A 17,898-nucleotide genomic window follows, 5' to 3' on the forward strand; every position below is an offset into this window, starting at 1 on the left:
TGACCCGCACTTACTTTAAGAAATCATTCTAGCTCTTAAATTTCGGTGGTGAAGCCAGAGGCTAGTGCTCGAAATGTATTTACGGTGCTCACACGGCTCTTCTGCAGTCACGGACCCTTTACTGCCCCTTTTTATGCCTGAACTTTACATACTGGATTACTGATGTCAATGGGAGAAAGAACAGGGCCTTGATTTAACACCTCCTTACAATAGTGGTGGTCTTTCTCTTCTGGGAAAGGAGAAAAAAATAGTGCCCCTGGAGTGTCATCGCCCTGGGAGGCGTATAGCTCTTTGCAGTGATTCATTGAGAATTCTGGTAAGAAGTCAAAAAGTAAGCATTTCAACAAAAGGAACAGTAAAAGCCACAGTAAGGAAAGACCTTATGATCCATTTACTAAAATAAAATTTGCAATGTAAGGCAGGAGGACTAAATAAACTGTTACTCTAAACCCTCTCCTTATTTGTCTCTCAGAATAATAACACAATGTAACTTTTGACAGGTTTTACATTTGCATACCCTAAATGCCCATTTAAGAATATATAACAGAGAATGAAGAAATTTAGGGAATTTCAAACCAACAGATATGCTTAAATTCATCTAAGTCTGATTGTTATTTTTTTAATATTTTTTTAAATATTTGTTTTTGAGAGAGAGAGCGTGTGTGCACGTGCAGGGGGGAGGGGCAGAGAGAGAGAAAAGGAATCCCAAGCAAGCTCCCCGCTGTTAAGCACAGAGCCCCTACGCAGGGCTTGATCCCACCAGCCAACCATGAGATCATGACCTGAGCCGAAATCAAGAGTCAGACGCTTGGGGCGCCTGGGCGGGTCTGTCAGTTAAGTGGTTAAGCATGCGACTCAGGTCATGGTCTCAGGGTCAGTGAGTTCGAGCCCCACATCGGGCTCTGTGCTGACAGCTCAGAGCCCGGAGCCTGCTTCGGATTCTGTGTCTCCCTCTGTCTCTGCCCCTCCCCCGCTTGCGCTCTGTCTCTCTCCCAAAAGCAAATAAACATTAAAAAAATACATTAAAAACAAAAAGAGTCGGACGCTTAGCTGACCGAGCCACCCAGGCACCCCGAGTCTGATTTTTAAATCAGTGTTAATTATTATCATTAATTATGATAATACATATCGTCCCACTTCTTTAGGCTTAAAAAAAATGTTTTGTGTATGTTAACACATCTCATGCACGAAGAAGAATATTACTGTTTTCTGTCTTTCAACAGTAATATTTAGGCATAATTTATTACAAATACTAACAGAACTATCCGTTAGAACCTTTGAAGATACAGGCCTTAACTGGAGCCGCGTGTCCGTGACTTTGCCACCTTCCCGGGTTCCTTGGAACCCACTCTGAATAAGTAGCAAGGACGTGTGGACTTTCATAAAGAAGCTCCTCTTTCCGCACGCCTCCTGCTCTTCCATTCTGTTCTTCTAAAAAGTGTTTCTTAATGTACAGATTTACTAGTTCCTACAGCGCTAGACCCCAGAGAGAAAACTGCACGAAAGCAGCCCACAGCTCGGAGCAAGGCGGTCTGGTGTAATCTCTCTCAGCTGCTTTTCTGAGGTTTCACACATTCACAAAAATAACAGCATTTTTAGCTGATCCCAATAGATTTTTCTCTGCAGCTGCATCCCTTGAAAAAGCTTTTTGTTCCAGTTCTTAAAGTCTAAGTATTGAAAGTAATTTGGAAAAAAAAAAGAGGAAAGAAAGAAAGAAAGAAAGAAAAACATCCCAATTATGATTTGTGTGTGTGGTGATGACTTCAAGGGCTGACTGGCTGCAAATGGGCTCGGGAGCACAAGCCAGTGCGCCCGCGGAGAAGACGGGCGCTTCCCGGGGCATCCGTGGGCGCGCCGCCGTGCTCACGGGCACGTGGCGGGGTCGGCTTTTTTGGCAGGACCTCTGGTCTCAACCTGCAGAGATGCTAACGATATTAGCAAATTAGCACCACAAAGCTTGCCAGCTAATTCGCCAGAGCCCTGCTCCCTCTCTCTCTGCTGTAATTAAAACTAATTATTTTCTAAAACATAGTAATACATGAATATGTGCAATAATCATTTTGTAGTGGGCAATCTGTAGAGCCTTTTTTAACGCTTCTTTTTTTTTTTTTTTTTTTTTTTTTTTTTTTTTTGGCCCTTTATGCAACATGTGCACTGCCTTGGTTGAGCCAGCATTTCCGTTTGCAGAATGTAGAATGGGTCCTGTTCATAAAACCTCAGGTTTACTTTATTTTGAAATAGGAATGTTTTCTGGCTTTCACTCATTTACAAGGCTCATAATTCTCTCCACTCGCCCTTGTCTGTTTCCAACTCTCCTCACACATCTGTTTGTGTCGCACTCCCGGCCCAGTGTTGTGCAGATGGTTTTCACAGTGGGGTTCTGTAGAAATTCAGCTGTTATTCCCTGGACGTCTACACTGATTCCCTACTGTAGCCTTGTGCTTCCTTTAAAAAGAAATCTGAACCCATATTTTTAGCTTGAAAATGTCTTTTCGTATGGGTAATAAATGCGTCTAAATCAGTTGTTCTTCGGAGAACCTTTCAATCTAAAGCCTGGATGAACTTGGTAGGATTTCTGAGCCTAGAGATGGAGAGTGAGTTTTGCCAGGGAGCGTAGAGTTCACTCTTGGGCTGCTGGGCATTTGAGCTGCTGCTGGGGATTGATAAGTGCACGTACGGTCCCAGACTGAAAGAAAGGCAGCCCCACTGCAAACTAATTAGAAATCCTTTCCTTCGAAAAGAACTTTTGATTATTGTTTTTGAAGTCATTTGTTACGATTGTTTTCCATCGTTGCAGACCAGGCCACATGGAATAGATAAGATTTTCAAATGAAACCATATAAAATGTCAAATGAATTTGCCAACTATAGACTATGTAAACTTAGGAAATTAAGAAAGCACAACATCCTCTAGTCACCAGGTAGAAAATACACACATCCACTCTTTCCTTTCAACACCCGATGAGCAGTTTAAACATTGGACTTCTTTCCACTTGTCACCTACTCCATTAAATAACTCTGTAATCATTTTGAGAAGATAACGTTGATACGAGTTGACTTTCAGCGGTGGGGTGTTGAATAAATGATTGCATTTGTGTTTTTTCTTTTTAAGTTAAAAAAGGACCACCAGAATATCGTGCTGTCTAGATGTCAGAAACGAGTGTGCTCTGAGTTACGATTTCTTTTTTCTTTTCTTCCTTCAAGGGAAATGCAAGTGCCCCACGCATCACTCAGTAACTTGTGTTAGCAGGAGCCCAGCCTGACGAATCACATGTATAATCCTAAACTCTTTCTCCTGTTTTCGATTAGCATCTATGGGTCTTGCAGATATGATGTCTCCTGGCGAATCCAAATTGCCCCTGCCTCTCAAAGCAGACGGTAAAGAAGAAGGCACTCCACAGCCCGAGAGCAAGTCGAAGGTATTTCCTTTCTCCTCTGCACGCGGTGTGGGGTCTGCCTCGCTGAAGCTGCCATGTTGTTCTGTAGTCACGATGTTGGCCTACACTTTTCGTCGCCATTTTCTTCTCTTCTGCATGCCTCCATTTTGTGCACCACGTTTGTAGTTTTCTTTCCTTTCCCCACCCCCCTTCATGGTGTGGATCTGAAAGTTACTAGTTCTTACGGCATTTAACTCCTGGCTGTGGGAGAGGGGAGGCGGGACGAGACCCACCTGAGAGAAACGCTTTGGGGGTGGGGACAAGTAAGGGGCCTTGCCTGGTTTTGACACTTGCAGCCATTTTCTCTGCCTTCAGTTTATAGCTTCCTGTTTTGGCCGCCTCAGCAGCAACAACATACTTAATATTTTGCTTTCCTGCCTTATTTGATAAATAAGGTGAACAGCTTTTTTTTTTTTTTTCCTTTCTTTCTTTCATAAGGGGTAACCCATGCTTAGCATTCCGTGTCAGCTTGAAGTAAGCATGGTGGCTTAGTGGCCTTCTCCGGCATCCAGCGAACTGACCAAATTCTACTAATTAAGAATGTTGTTCTAATACCTTTATACGTGTGTGTCTTTGTGTGTTTGTTCGTACATGTCTTTATATATATCCATTATATATAAAAATCAGTCTGTTAAACTGGATGTGCTTTTTGTTATTTTAAATAAAGTTTGCCCTACCTTTGTCATTTTTTTTTTTTTTTATTCCTCTACCACAGGATAGCTACAGCTCTCAGGGTATATCTCAGCCCCCAACCCCCGGCAACCTGCCAGTCCCTTCCCCAATGTCCCCCAGCTCTGCTAGCATCTCCTCATTTCATGGAGATGAAAGTGATAGCATTAGCAGCCCAGGCTGGCCAAAGACTCCATCAAGCCCTGTAAGTGGCTCTGGTTTTTTGTGGTTTTCGGTTTTTTTTGTTTTTGTTTTTGTTTTTTGGGGGTTTTTTGATAATTAAGTAATTCTACTTGAATGCTTGCTGATTGATTTGTTTTATAAGACTTTTTCTTCGTGATTTATCCATGAAAGGGTTTGCTTTGTGATTGTAGCAGTAACAAAATGAGTAAAGTTTGTGCAAATCGTAGAAGTTGATTTCTGGTAATGAAACCGCTGTTATAAAGAAGCACCTCGATATGAAGCATGTGATTGTGTTACCGGGTCCAAACTCCTTCACCCAGTGACTTTGTTTAAATGTCTGATCCGTTGTGCACTTACAGAAGATCTTTAAAACGAGTTACTTCTCCATTTACATGGAAACTAATAGCAGCCAAGGAGTAAATGACAAGTTTGGCCTTTGGCCTAAATCTTTCATGGGCTGTTGTATCTGAAACATCTTATTTCAAAACTGCCTACCTGAAAATAGAGATGTGACGCTCCGGGCACGGGTTAACACAATATCAGCCCTACTTTGTTTCATTCCACCTGTCAGAAATTAACAGCAAAGCTGTAGAAATGTTCCTGCAAGTGAATATTTGGAAGGCTACTTTTAGAATAATATTATGTACCTGCATTAGAATGAGTGGAGATAGAAAAATTACATCCTGCACAAGACTGCTGATAATCTTGAAATTAAGTGTTGATTTCCTTATGATATAGAGAAAACAAAAATGGTGATGTGCATATAAGGGAATTTTTTTAGTCTTAATGTTCTTCTGTCCATAGAGCCCGGTCTTTATTTTCCTACTGAAGAAATTAATTCTGTGCCATTAAAAAAAAAAAAAAAAAAGAATAAAATGGCACTGTAGTAACCTTTATTTTACATTCATATAGGGAATCAAAAGATCTGTTTTAAAAAAAAAAAGCCTTAACATGCAATTACTTGCCAAGAAGGCTTAATTAACACGCTAATTTTTGTTAAGACGACGTATTGAAGAGTACAGCTCAGGAAAAGCGAGTTGGAGGGAAGAAGTCTCTATGTGCAGAATCTGGCAATCTAGTCAAAACCCCAAAAGGAGGCTGCTATTAATTATCCATTCACTGGTTTAAACAGATAGAAGTGAAGGTTTGAAGGGTTGGTGGTTCCAGTAAATGTTTGTAAAATTCATGTGGAGCTCTAGTATAACCAGCATTTTCCTTTTCAGAGGAAGAAAGGGCAATATTCGCTGTTACCTTCTCTGTAGACATGTTTTGCTTTTGCAGCAACGGAGATGAAATGAAAAATGCTCTCGGGCGGGTTTGCAGAACTAACAGGAAGGGGGAGGGCAACTCCCGCATCTTGATGGCTTTGTGTCATTGGCTTTGAGTCTCAGAAGGCAGCCGACGTTCCGGGGGTTTTCCCCACAATCTCCCCTGGTGTTGTGTTGTGTTTTGTCTTCATCACAAGAAGAGCATTTTTGAATCGGCATACTCTCAGGTTAGCAGGTAGAACTCAGATGAAAACTTTTCAAAAACATGTATTATGTTGGCTCGGAGGGAAACATTTTAGAGGCCGAAAATCATAATCGTTAAAACCTTAAGATAATAATCAAGAATAATAATTTGTGAAAAACAAAGACTACTGATAGATGATATTATATATTATACGTTTAAAATGCCACTTTACTGACTCTGGCTTATAAAGATGGAGTGAGATATTTATGATACTTTGACTAGTCAGGTGATCTCCATCCAATGAGTCCCAGAGGAAAGAAACTATTACCAAAACCTCACTTTCCACTTAAATATAAGAAAAAAACAAACTGAAGTGTTGATTTCATTTCCTGAGTATAATATAATTAGACATAAGGTTGCATACTCCTTTTTTCTAAACATTCCCACATCCGTTATCTCTTCCTGTACCATAACCATTGTATGTTTAAGAACGGGCAAGCAAATGTCCAGCTCCAGTGGTAGAGAAGGACCGGGGAAGCTGTGGTCCCAGGTAGAAGGATTCAGATGACGGCTCTGTATGGAAAAAATGGCGCCTGTCTTGGATGAGATGCTAATTTAAGAAGGGAACCAAATGCAATTGGAAGGAATGACCAGAGAGTATCTGTGCTGTCAAATCACTGCTGATATATACGATTTAGGAATATTTAACTGTTCTTTCTGAGACACAACTTCAGTTTGCCCTTAACATTGCTCCTACCAGTGTCTCTAATAAAGCCTGTCTAATAGAAGGCCTGAAATGGACTGAATAATAAAGATGTTCAGTGCTTTGACAGTGTGCTATGGACCAACATTGTTTTGTTACAGAACATTCTAAAATAAAAATAAACATTTGCACATACACAGATTACTAGGCATATGGTAAAGACTGCTGAAATGTAAATCTGCCTTGGAGATTTGAAGAAAAATGTACTTATAGACTTAATTAAACTATATGCAAGGAAAACATTTGTGGCGCCATAATGTCTTACTGTAATTTTTCGGCAATCTCCGTTCCCTTCTCTTGCGTCCATGACAGTTACGGGCACTAGAATACCATTTTTACAACACAGAAGCAATGTGAGGTGCTCCTAGTGACCTGGAGGAGGTAACCCTCCTCCTTTCTGCAGGGCTGGTGTGTTTGCCCAAGTGTCCGTGGCTAGAGCGTATGATGACAACCATCCAAAGGTTGCATCGAAGCTGGTGTCTGTGAACAGAAAAAGTACATGTTGAGCCTAATCGACGATAAAGTATATACTCTTTTATTTCCTAGCACTTATGTTTCCCTTTATGTCCTTTTCCTCTGTTCGGACACCCAAAGACTAACTTTGATAACTGGCCAGTAAACAGACCTTGAGGCTGGGAGTAGAGATGGAATGTGGCAGTCATGGGCACAACCCCTCCTCAGCTTTCAGTCTTGTTAGGTTGTGTCCACGGTCACTCAGCCCCCCGGTCTCTGAAATCCTGTTACAGATCCCTCCAGTGTGCAGTCGCTGTTGGGGATTCAAAATCGGCTCGAACCCTGCCTCATGGAACATAAAGTCTAGTCAGGAGAACGTAGGGCAGACAAATGATCCCATGCAAAACACGGGCTTTTTATAGGCCGTGTAACCAAGGGCCGCCAAGGACAAATAGAGCGGGAGACAGTGATTCAGATGAGGGAGGCTGTGTGCCTGGGAGGCCTCTTCCAGGAACTGACGCATCACCTGAGGCCTGACCACTTCTCCTCCTGATGCATTTTCCTACATTATGGTGCCATGAAAATCCTTAAGTCTTTTTTGAAGATTTAAAGCTATGAAAAATAAAATGATCCTATTAAAAACCACTGTCTTCATTAAGCTTTTCTAACTTTATGAGAACAAATTGAGACATACAAAAGTTAATTAAATTCAAGTTCATTTAACAAAGAAAGGTAAGGAAAGGTAAAATATGTATGGTCAAAGTAAGTACACTATTATTTTAGGCTTATCTCAGGTTAAGAGATACACTCATTTCACAAATGGGAACAGACATCTGCATAGCCCCACTGCTCGGGGCCTGATGAACGGTCCTTCCGGACCCCTTCCCCAGTTTGGCATCAGAGAGGACCAGGCCAGAGATGGCCTGGATCTTAGATTCAGAACGCTGGTAGAGCCACTCAAGGTAATTTTCAATTGAAACGATCGCTTTTATTTCTCTTACCCTTAAATTGAATGTCAAACTTTTACCTCTCAATTTGTTACAAATAAAATGCAAGTGAGAGGGTTGGTGGGGTTTTTTTCTTTTTTGATTGATTTTAGGTGATAAAAAAATCTCATTTTTTAAAAAGACAGTGGGCCCATTTTGTATTGCGCCCCAAAAGGGAAAAAAAATTTTGTTAACTAGCATTTAGAAACTAACTACCCCCCTTAGTGATGACAGAGCTTCTGGAATGTGTAAAATGTGGTAGGACAATTTCTTTTCCCAGTCAAATATTCCTTGGGTATATGAATATGGAAAATAATATTTAAAAACATATTATTTGAATATACAGTGTGTTCCAGATTCTAGTCTATATATGGAGATATATATATATATATATATATATATATATATATATGAATGTGTATATATTTTAAGCTCTAAAGTAATTTTTAAGTGACTTACTCTTGAGCCTCAGCATCAATGTAAATTCTAAAAGATCACACTTTTTTTTAATCCCACCACCCTAAATTTTTTATTTACATCAACTGTATTCACCCATTTTTTATGTATTTGATGTAAAGGTTTTATGCCTCAATAATTCTGAATCCGAAGGCTTAAAATTTCAGCGGAAATAGTCCTGAAGAGCTGCCTTCAATTAGAGGAATGTTCTTATTTTCATTCTCAAGCATCTTCTCTGAGGTCCTGCTTTCACTGGGGATCATTTACTAACAAAGTAACATCAAACTTCAATGGCAGTCATGTTATTTGACCCCCCAAATTACAGCAATGTGTTTAAAACAGTTAAGCCAAATACAATGGAAAAGAGTTAAGAGGAAGTCCCATCTAAAATGAGGACTATCCATTGCAAATGATAAGCTGGTAAAGACACATGAGGAAGTAAATTATTGTTCTAAGGAAATCTTGATTGAGAATTTAGAAGTGAATTTTTCACAGCAACCCTGGAACTGCAGATATTAAAGCACACGAGTTATTGTCACAGACATAAGAGGCATAAAAGAAAAATATACATTTGGGCTGTACCAAAAATGTTAGCTTCCCAGATCACATAATCCAGAAGGTGGGCTTCAGTTGTGCACAAACAGCAAATTTCGACATTTTACTATCACACAGAATTAGAAAACTGAAGAATTAGAGCTTCAGTATAAACCACACGAGCACATAAACCCATGTGTATAAAAGTAAACACATATATGTATCCATAGATCTGCAGGGAATATGAAATAGCCCATGTGTTTGTGATTAAAGCATGGTTGCCTGAGAAATCTGTTAAAACAATTCCTACTAGCGCCTTGCCTTGGCAGAGAAGTCCAAGAAATCTTACGTAGGGAAAGCTAGTCATCGTGAGTAAATGCCAAAACTTTAGCTGGCTTAGTTAATAAAGCTTACAAAGAAAGGAGCAGAAACCACACCACTGGTCCCTATGAATTGTGACCTACCTTCTATATTTCAGCAAGTCCCATATCTGTTCTCCTCCATAAGATTTAGCATTTTAATGAAGACACGCATTATTCACTCTTATTTTAACAAGGAAAAGTAAGAGTCCGTTTAGTTTTTTGGGCTCTATAATATTGCATAAATGTGAAATTTTAAATTCACTGTGATTCTTCTATGAACTCGCACCCTCTTATTTTTAAAAGTGACATGGGGCGTCCTTGGAAACTTGCCTTCTGGGATTCAACGCTTATATCAATCAAGTGAAAAAGGGTTTGGTTTTTTTGGGTTTTTTTAAGTATATAAAAGGGGGAGTTTGGGCCCTTTATTTAAAGTCAAAGTAAAGTCTTCATTAAGAAAAATGTATAGTTTGTGCCTGAACTAGTAGCCTTCATTCCTGATTGTTGTGTGATAGCGGTAGTTTTTAAATTTCTTCTCTTCTTGTGTTTGGTAGCTCATTACTTTTTTCTCACCTTCTTCCCTTTCCCCCTGCCCACCCATTCCCCACTTGCAAATGCTCTTTCTGGGCGCTAGAAGTCCAGCTCATCCACCACCACTGGGGAAAAGATCACAAAGGTGTATGAGTTGGGGAACGAGCCGGAGAGAAAGCTGTGGGTCGACCGATACCTTACCTTCATGGAAGAGAGAGGCTCCCCCGTCTCCAGTCTGCCCGCGGTGGGCAAGAAGCCCTTGGACCTGTTCCGGCTCTATATCTGCGTCAAAGAGATCGGAGGTTTGGCACAGGTGAGAGTGCGAGTGAGTGAATGAGGAGACGTTGTGCGTAAGCTCCCAAAGGTTTCTTTGTACTTTTTTTTTTTTTTTTTTAAATAAAAAGCTAAGCCCGTGGGATTCATGTCTGTGTGCTGTGCGGGGAGAGCACTGGGGTGGGGCCCTGGGCCTGGCACCAACTTGTAGTGTGACCTTGGCAGGTCACTTTTACATGGACCTCCATTCTCATCTACAAAATGAGACGGTCGGGCTGGATTTTTCTTTAGGTTCCCTGACAGCTCTAGAAATCTGTGGGATCTGCCAAGATTTCATAGTAAATGCTTCAGGAATGTTTTGCAAATGACCAAATTAATTGTCCGGATCAGTTCTAAATCCAAAGCAATTTATTAAGAAAACGAAGTCCTGTATCTCGCAGCATGTCCACAGTGCCCGAGTGGTAAGAGGGGCATTTCTGCACAGAACTGGGGCTGGGGTGCAGGAGGGGTGGCATCAGGGTGTGGAATTTCAGAAGGCACTCTTCAGGCTTGTGCGGTGCCTCCCCTGCCCCTGCCTGACTCTCCGAACCAGTGCTCCCTTAAACTTGGTACCCTGGGGGCCAAACTTTCCTCCCCCTGGTCCTGGCTCTGCTGTGGTCTGGAGTCTAGCACATGAGTGCATGTCCTGCGAGAGGAGCAGGGAAGGGGTCCCAGGTAGGTGCTCACTGCGTGCTGGGCACCATGCTTTCCGTTTGTTCTGGTATGGTCTTTCCGAATACCCGTTAAATGCAGGCGTCATCAGCCCCAAAGAGGAGAGGACACTGTAACAGAATGAAACACGGTTGTGTGGCCCAGGGACTCTCGGGGTGGCTGTAGGCCAGGTCTGTCAGATTCTAAGACACGTGCTGCCACCCCCCCCCCCCATCTTCCTGTAGCTCTCAGGCTGGTTATCCGTTAGCATTACTTGGAGAGGGAAGAAGAATTACTTGGGGAGCTTTAGAAACCTGTCAGCACCTGGGCTCCCACCCGGATCACTGAAAGGAGCTGCTCTGGGCCAGGTGGTCCAGTACACAGTGTGGGACCCTGCACTCCGCCCCGGTGCCTCAGGGTCGCTAACCATTCGGGAGTGAGTCACCTAATCCACAGGTACCGCTGAGGGCCCGCCTTGCTCTCAGCGCCTCGCAGCTCTAGGGGAAGCAGGCCAGGCCTTTGTCCCTAGCCCTCCCGGAGGCGCCTCATCCCACCAGAGACCTTCCGTGTACACCCGAAACCAACAGAGCTTGAGTCAAGGCTTTGCAGAGTCAGGTGGTAAGTCGTACGGCGCAGACCAAGTGCATGAGTGGTGGTCAGTGGAGGGAGAGCTCAAGATACAAAACTCTCTCCTACACCTAGACCCCCTCACCTTTCCTCTCTGCACCTGCTCCCCCAACCTTTCCCCTCTACCCTAACCCTGTGGCATAGATTTTTTAGAGTCCTCAGGACACTATACAGTTGGGTTTCACCCTCACAGAAGCATAGAGTTTGTCCAGACCCCTTACTTTTCCTCCGTCGACAGCGTGAATTACCTACCATGTTGGGTCTGTGGGTGAGGTTCATTGCCTACCTGGCTAACAAGGGCTGCTTGAGCGCAGCTGTGATGCACGATGGTGAGCCGCGTGGCCACGTTGCCCTTCACCCCATCTTGATTTCTACCTGGCCGCCCTGAGCTGCAGTCAGAGTGGGCCCTGGCAGCCACATAGAGGTCGGTGCAGAGCCTTGCTTTTCAGGGCAGCCCAGGCAACACGCCTGCTCATCCCTTCGGAAGCATTTCGCGAGCATTTTGTTTATCACACACCATTTAGTACTAAGTAAATGGACATAAAGAGCTTTGTGATAAAGTTTGAATCCAAAAATTGAACATTTCGTTGAAAACCACTGTCGCCTTAACATTTAACCATGCTCCTTACTTAGCGCCAGGCGCGTCTAAAGGCAGAATATTCCCCAAATATTCGCAGGTCTGTGTGCTTCCTTCAGATGTCCAACCTTGCTTAACTGTCCCAAGTGGAAACCGAAAGTTAATGCCTAAAGTCCTTTTGTAGCATTCCAGGATTTCTCTCCTTTTTTCTCTTCACGTTGCGGCTGTATTCTCTGCAGCCTGAGTCAGTGGGGACCCTGCGTGGCCCTGCCCCTTCCCCAGCTCACAGGTGCCCACCGCGTCGGCTCGCTCGTGGCTTCACAGAGCCACCCAGGGTGGATGGCTGGTGCTGGCTTTCCAGTGAGGGGCCCTCTGCCCAACACCCTAAGAAAGTCTCCCGTGAGAGAAGAGATGCAGGCTAAATTACAGGGAGCTTGGGCTGGTGGAAGGAAACACTGTTTTTCATATCAGAGCTCAGCACTTAAATTGCAAAGTAGTTCTGTTACTGCTTTTTAAGTTCTTTTTCGGGTGCCTTTTTTTTTTTTTTTTTTTAAGATTAGAGGTGGGCTGGGGATGAGCGCGGGTGAGAGTGTACATTTGCTCAAAAAAACCGCGGGCTCTGAGCAGCAACGGCCTGGAATGGTGCGACGCATTAGAAGGCACACCAAGCAGAAGAATCGCAAGGAGCAATGCTTTTTATGTAGCTATCAGCAGGTCCCTTAATGGTTTTATAACTGTAAATGCTGTCTATGCACTACTGAGTGGGAGTAATGAGCATTCGTTAAGAGAGGCAAATGAAAAAAAAAAAAAAGTAAACCAAGACATTAAGTGCTTTTTTTTTTTTTTTTTTTTTTGTCTCCTGGCTTTAAACAAGCCACTTTGCTGCAAACCAATGATCCTGCCTTTTTTTTTTTTTTTGCTAGGTTAATAAAAACAAGAAGTGGCGTGAGCTGGCAACCAACCTAAATGTTGGCACTTCAAGCAGTGCAGCGAGCTCCCTGAAAAAGCAGTATATCCAGTACCTGTTTGCCTTTGAGTGCAAGATTGAGCGCGGGGAGGAGCCCCCGCCGGAAGTCTTCAGCACCGCGGACACCAAGAAGCAGCCGAAGCTCCAGCCGCCCTCTCCTGGTAAGCGGGAGTACTACACTTGTCGCCGGGGAAAGGCGAGGCACCGGCACCCCCACCCCCAACCCCACCCCGGGGCGCTGGAGGCCACCCGCCACTCATGTTCTGAGAAGGCCACTTCACAGTAAAGCAAACAGAACGCGGGATCTCTGAGGACAAGGGGCGTTTTGTTTTGTTCTGTTTAATTGAACCCCCCTGTCGGCAGTGCTTAAGGGAGGCGAGCATGCGGTTTGGGACGCTGCCCTCTGGGGCCAGCATTTCCAAGGCTTTCTGTGGAATTCTGAGCTGTAGACCTTTATTCCTTATACAGGTATTTAAAAACATCCCGTCTAACTCTGTCAAAATAAGTATCCCCGGTAACCTTTTATTCCTTGTACAAGTATTTTTAAATATTCCATTTAACTCTGTCAAAATAAGTGTCCCCGGTAACCTGTGCTCATACTTTCGTGCTACTAGAAAATGCCACCCTAGAGGTTTGACGGCCAGTTCCTACCAGCTGTGCCTGTGTCAGGGACACTCAGAGTTGTATGTTAGCAAAATGAAATTTGGACTTCGTTTTTACTGTCCCCTGCTCAGCATGTTCTCACTTGTAGGGAATCTAGCAAACTGTCACGGTAAAGGTCCATGCAGCCCTATTTCTGAGACCGAATAGCCCATTAGCTCTGACCTAGAGGCCAGGAGTCTTAGGAATACTACCTAGGAATAACGCAGTTCACCTAAATCCTCATAAGCAAAACCAAGCGAATGCCTTCTCTCCTGTCTCTCCACTCAACTGTTCGAGACCCTGCCATTCTCTCAGCTCTCCTGCTAGCCTTAGTTCTTACCTGTTAGCGTTCCAAATTACTGACTCATTATATTCTAATAAATACAGTATTCAAGATAGGAAGAAATTTACATCCTCCTGAGTTCTGGGTGGTGACCTCACTCAAGTCCGATCCAACCGTGTTCTTGTCTTTCTGGCCACATCCAAGCCCTGTGATGGGGTCAGCACTTACCATGCCGTCCCACGTACAAGGTGAGGCTGGCCGTACCTGCCACTGTCTATCACACAGGATTGCCCTGGGATCAAATGCCAGTATTTCTTAGGCACTTAAAGTGTGCCAGGCACCTTTCTAAGTGCTTTTCCATTCAATCACATCCCCCCTATGATGCACAGATACGGTCCCAAAGTCCATGAGAAAACTAAGGCACATAAAATCTTGACTAACTGGCCCCAGATCTCCTGCTAGTGAGTGCTATCCAGCCCTGGCATTATGCCTAGACCTACTGTATTCCTCTGTCCGTGTTTGAAATAGCATTGTGACAGGGAAGCCTTTTGCACACACAAGAAGGTGTCTGTGAGCCAAAGAAAGAAATTGTTGTCTCTTTAATTATTTCCTCTTGCTGCTTTCTGGATGGCAGTGCTAGTACCTAAGGTCACGAATCAAGGGATCTCACATAGCTACTTCCGTGGGCCAAAGCGCACTTGCAGGGAATACACCTCGATATATATTTAGATCTGACAGTTCTGAACACAACTAGAAATCCTCTCCGGCCCCACCCTTAAGGATTCGAAGCCTTTACAGTTACGGTGTACCTTAAAAACTGTGAAATCTAATTTTAAAAGTCTCACAACATTACATTCCGTTCACAGAGTAAAACAAGCCGCCTGTGAACGGCTCTGAAACTATTTTTCCTAAATAAAAACTCAGTGGGGTGTAGGGACCAAAGTGGCGATGTCTGCAAAGATGTAAAGGTATATTTTATTTGCCGGGGAAAAGCTCGTGTCACTGAATGGGCAGCACTTCTGTATGGAGAATGGCTCTCCCAGCGTGACCAGCTTCAGTACAAGAAATCCCGCTGAGGCATAGACCCTTCAGAAAGTGTAGGGCCTCTTCTCTCAACAGTCAGCTCTTTCCTTTTTCCCTTTTTTTAAAACTACCGTTTTTGTGGCAACATTATCGTTTTAACTGCACAAAAGAGCTCGGATTGCAGATGCACTTCTGATGGCACATTCTTCTCAGTGGTCCACATGGTCCAAAGGCTTGTGAGACAGGAAGCAGGGGAAGGAGGGCGTCCTGAGCTGAGCCTCCCAGTCAGGGCGCGGCCCAGGCGGCCCCGTGCGGAGCACACGGGGCCAGCCTGCCTCCTTACCTGTTCTGTGCGCCGCTCGAGACGCTCCGCTCAGCCAGACAGAAGGACGCGCACGCTGGTCAGTAGGGTCCTGACCGACATCAGCCCCATAACCAAAAAGCCACGCTCCCGCCTGGCATCCGTTAAGGGAAACGACTCTGAAGCATTTTTATCGTCAAAGAAGGAAAACAAATAATAATAATTGTTCCCAACCGTGAGCCATGTTAGGGTTTCATATACTACAAAATTTTTAAAACCTCATCTTCAGCCAGAATTCGTGTTCTTAGAAGTCCGTCTTTCCCATAAGAAGGTAATTGTAGCTTCTTTCTTACCAGCACGTCCAGGCAAACTAAACTAAAAGACCTGAGAAACATGCCAGATTGCTCTTCACAGGGCCGCTCGGAAGCAACCCAAATCCCGGATCATTTGGCCCTGTTAGCATCGTGAGTCGTCCACCCGGCCCCCCTTTTTGAGGCGACGTGGCTGACATGGCCTGAAATTCATTTCTGCCAGCCTCTGGGAGGTGTCACCCCTCAGCCCTTGGGGGCGCGCCACGATCCTCACTCGTGAGTGGCCGTGTGGCTTCTCACGCCCGAGACCCGTGTGGCTGTCTTCCAGTGACTAGAGCAAGTCCACGAGAGAAAGCTCCCGAATGAAAGCCGGGCAAGGCCTGGGGTATGGTTGCACCTCTGAGGCACCAGTGGGGATCTCGTTATGACAAGCCCGTAAAAGTTTGTGGAGTCCTGCTGAACAGCTGCGGGAATCGGCCTCCCCAAGTGGCCCGCGCGGCCCGTAAGCTGGGTGGGGGGCCGGGGGGTGGGGGGAGCAAGGAAGCTCGCACATTCAATTAGTAAGTCGGTAACCAAAAACCCATCCATCTTTGCTGGCAGGTGGCTGACTGCATTTCTATTATTAGCTGACAGGTGATGTCACAAAACCTGTCATGGATCCAGCTAGGGAATCCTCAGCGGAAGATAAATGAGAAAGGGGTTCAGGTTATAAACAAAGGTGCCCTCCGGGTGACCTCTAGTCGCTGTAGACCTGGGACATAGCAGCTATTCTCCCTTCCCTCCTTCCCGCAACCCCAGCCAGAAGTAGGGCACCAGGTTCGTGCTGTGTAAATTATCTTCCCAGTTAGGAGTCTGGCTGTACAGTCTGAAGTGTGTGAATGTACTTAACCTTCCATAACCTTTCCATTGTTTACTTTCGAGTATACATTTGTAGCTTCTGGCAAAAGGTAGGGATATCCTAGAGAGTTGTGCCAGCCTCATCTATTAATGGAGCTTCAAGAGGTTGCATTCATTTTTTTTTTTCCTGAAAGGAACAGAAAAAACACTGGCAAGAGGGAAGAATTTTTCCATTTTTTTTTTTATTAGCTGTAAATGTGAATACTTGTAAATAAGGGTCATTCTGAAATCACAGCCTGTGAACCGTTTTTCCAAAGAAGCCGTATAGGCTTTCTGTGGAGTCTGTTCTGTGATTGAAGAAGCACGTTAATTTCGGGGCGCCCGGGTGACTCAGTCGGTTGAGCGGCCGATTTCGGCTCAAGTCATGATCTCCCAGCTCGTGGGTTCGAGCCCCACGTCGGGCTCTGTGCTGACAGCTTGGAGCCTGGAGCCTGCTTCGGATTCTGTGTCTTCCGCTCTCTCTGCCCCTCCCCCACTCATGCTCACTCTCTCTTCTCTAAAAAATAAATAAACAACAACAACAAAAGATTTAGAAAAAAACCCAGAAGCACGTTGTTTCTCCTGCCAGCTCTGTGGGGCAGTCACGTCAGAGGATTATCCTTACATATTAATAGAAGACTGCTTTTTTCTTTTATTACCATCTACCTTTTTAATATGTATTTCCAGGGTTTCACCAAAGTTTGGTTTATAAGCATGCGTTCCTAAGCTTTTCTCTTGAGATATTAGCATGAAAAAGATTGTCTACTTTTAAAGTTAGTCCTCCCGGCATCTCTGGGAACTTCCCTGAGTCCCTCTGGACCCAGGCACCCTCTGGTCCCAGGCACCCACAGGACACCTCATACAGAAGGCAGGGCCCCTTGGGGCGCCTGGGTGGCGCAGTCGGTTAAGCGTCCGACTTCAGCCAGGTCGCGATCTCGCGGTCCGTGAGTTCGAGCCCCGCGTCGGGCTCTGGGCTGATGGCTCAGAGCCTGGAGCCTGCTTCTGATTCTGTGTCTCCCTCTCTCTCTGACCCTCCCCCGTTCATGCTCTGTCTCTCTCTGTCCCAAAAATAAATAAAAAAACGTTGAAAAAAAAAATTAAAAAAAAAAAAAAAGAAGGCAGGGCCCTGGCGGCCAGGGTCGGGATTCATCCCCCAGCCGGCCAGGCCCAGGCTGACCTGAGCTCATTGGAGACCTCTGTGTTCAGCCGAGGCTTTCGGAGTAGAAGTGCTGGGCTCGTTTCTGTCTCTGACTCCTTCCCAGTGCACTCTGTCGTCTCCAGGGATTTGCGGAGCCCCGTTTACTCTGCAGTCAAATGTGGCTGGTGGTGATTGTAGGGAGTCTTGGACAGCTTGTAAGAAAGGGACTATAGCTAATAACTTGTACAGTATCATCACTTACAAGCACTAGAAATTCTGCCATGTGTAATGGCTCTGAAAGCATTTATTATAAACCACATGAGGGCAGGAATTTGTGTCTTTTTTGTCAGTTTTGGACACTGGCGTGC

At 44.5% G+C, this 17,898-nt stretch overlaps 1 protein-coding gene across 8 annotated transcripts in view; it reads left to right on the plus strand.

Annotated features, from left to right (window-relative positions):
• The window catches only part of ARID1B (AT-rich interaction domain 1B), a 447,008-nt gene that overhangs the window by 409,397 nt on the left and 19,713 nt on the right, over positions 1-17,898 (plus strand). For 5 of the 8 annotated variants that reach the window (XM_042987379.1, XM_042987384.1, XM_042987382.1 and 2 more), the window contains 4 exons: positions 3,309-3,418; positions 4,152-4,310; positions 9,926-10,135; positions 12,913-13,117. In XM_042987379.1, coding sequence (XP_042843313.1) covers positions 3,309-3,418; positions 4,152-4,310; positions 9,926-10,135; positions 12,913-13,117 — 684 coding nt within the window. The remainder of the gene's footprint in view (positions 1-3,308; positions 3,419-4,151; positions 4,311-9,925; positions 10,136-12,912; positions 13,118-17,898) is intronic. The other 3 variants (XM_042987385.1, XM_042987387.1, XM_042987380.1) reach the window with 2 other exon arrangements.

This window comes from Panthera tigris, chromosome B2 (assembly GCF_018350195.1).
Source record: "Panthera tigris isolate Pti1 chromosome B2, P.tigris_Pti1_mat1.1, whole genome shotgun sequence".
In the NCBI taxonomy this organism is placed as follows: Eukaryota; Metazoa; Chordata; class Mammalia; order Carnivora; family Felidae; genus Panthera; species Panthera tigris.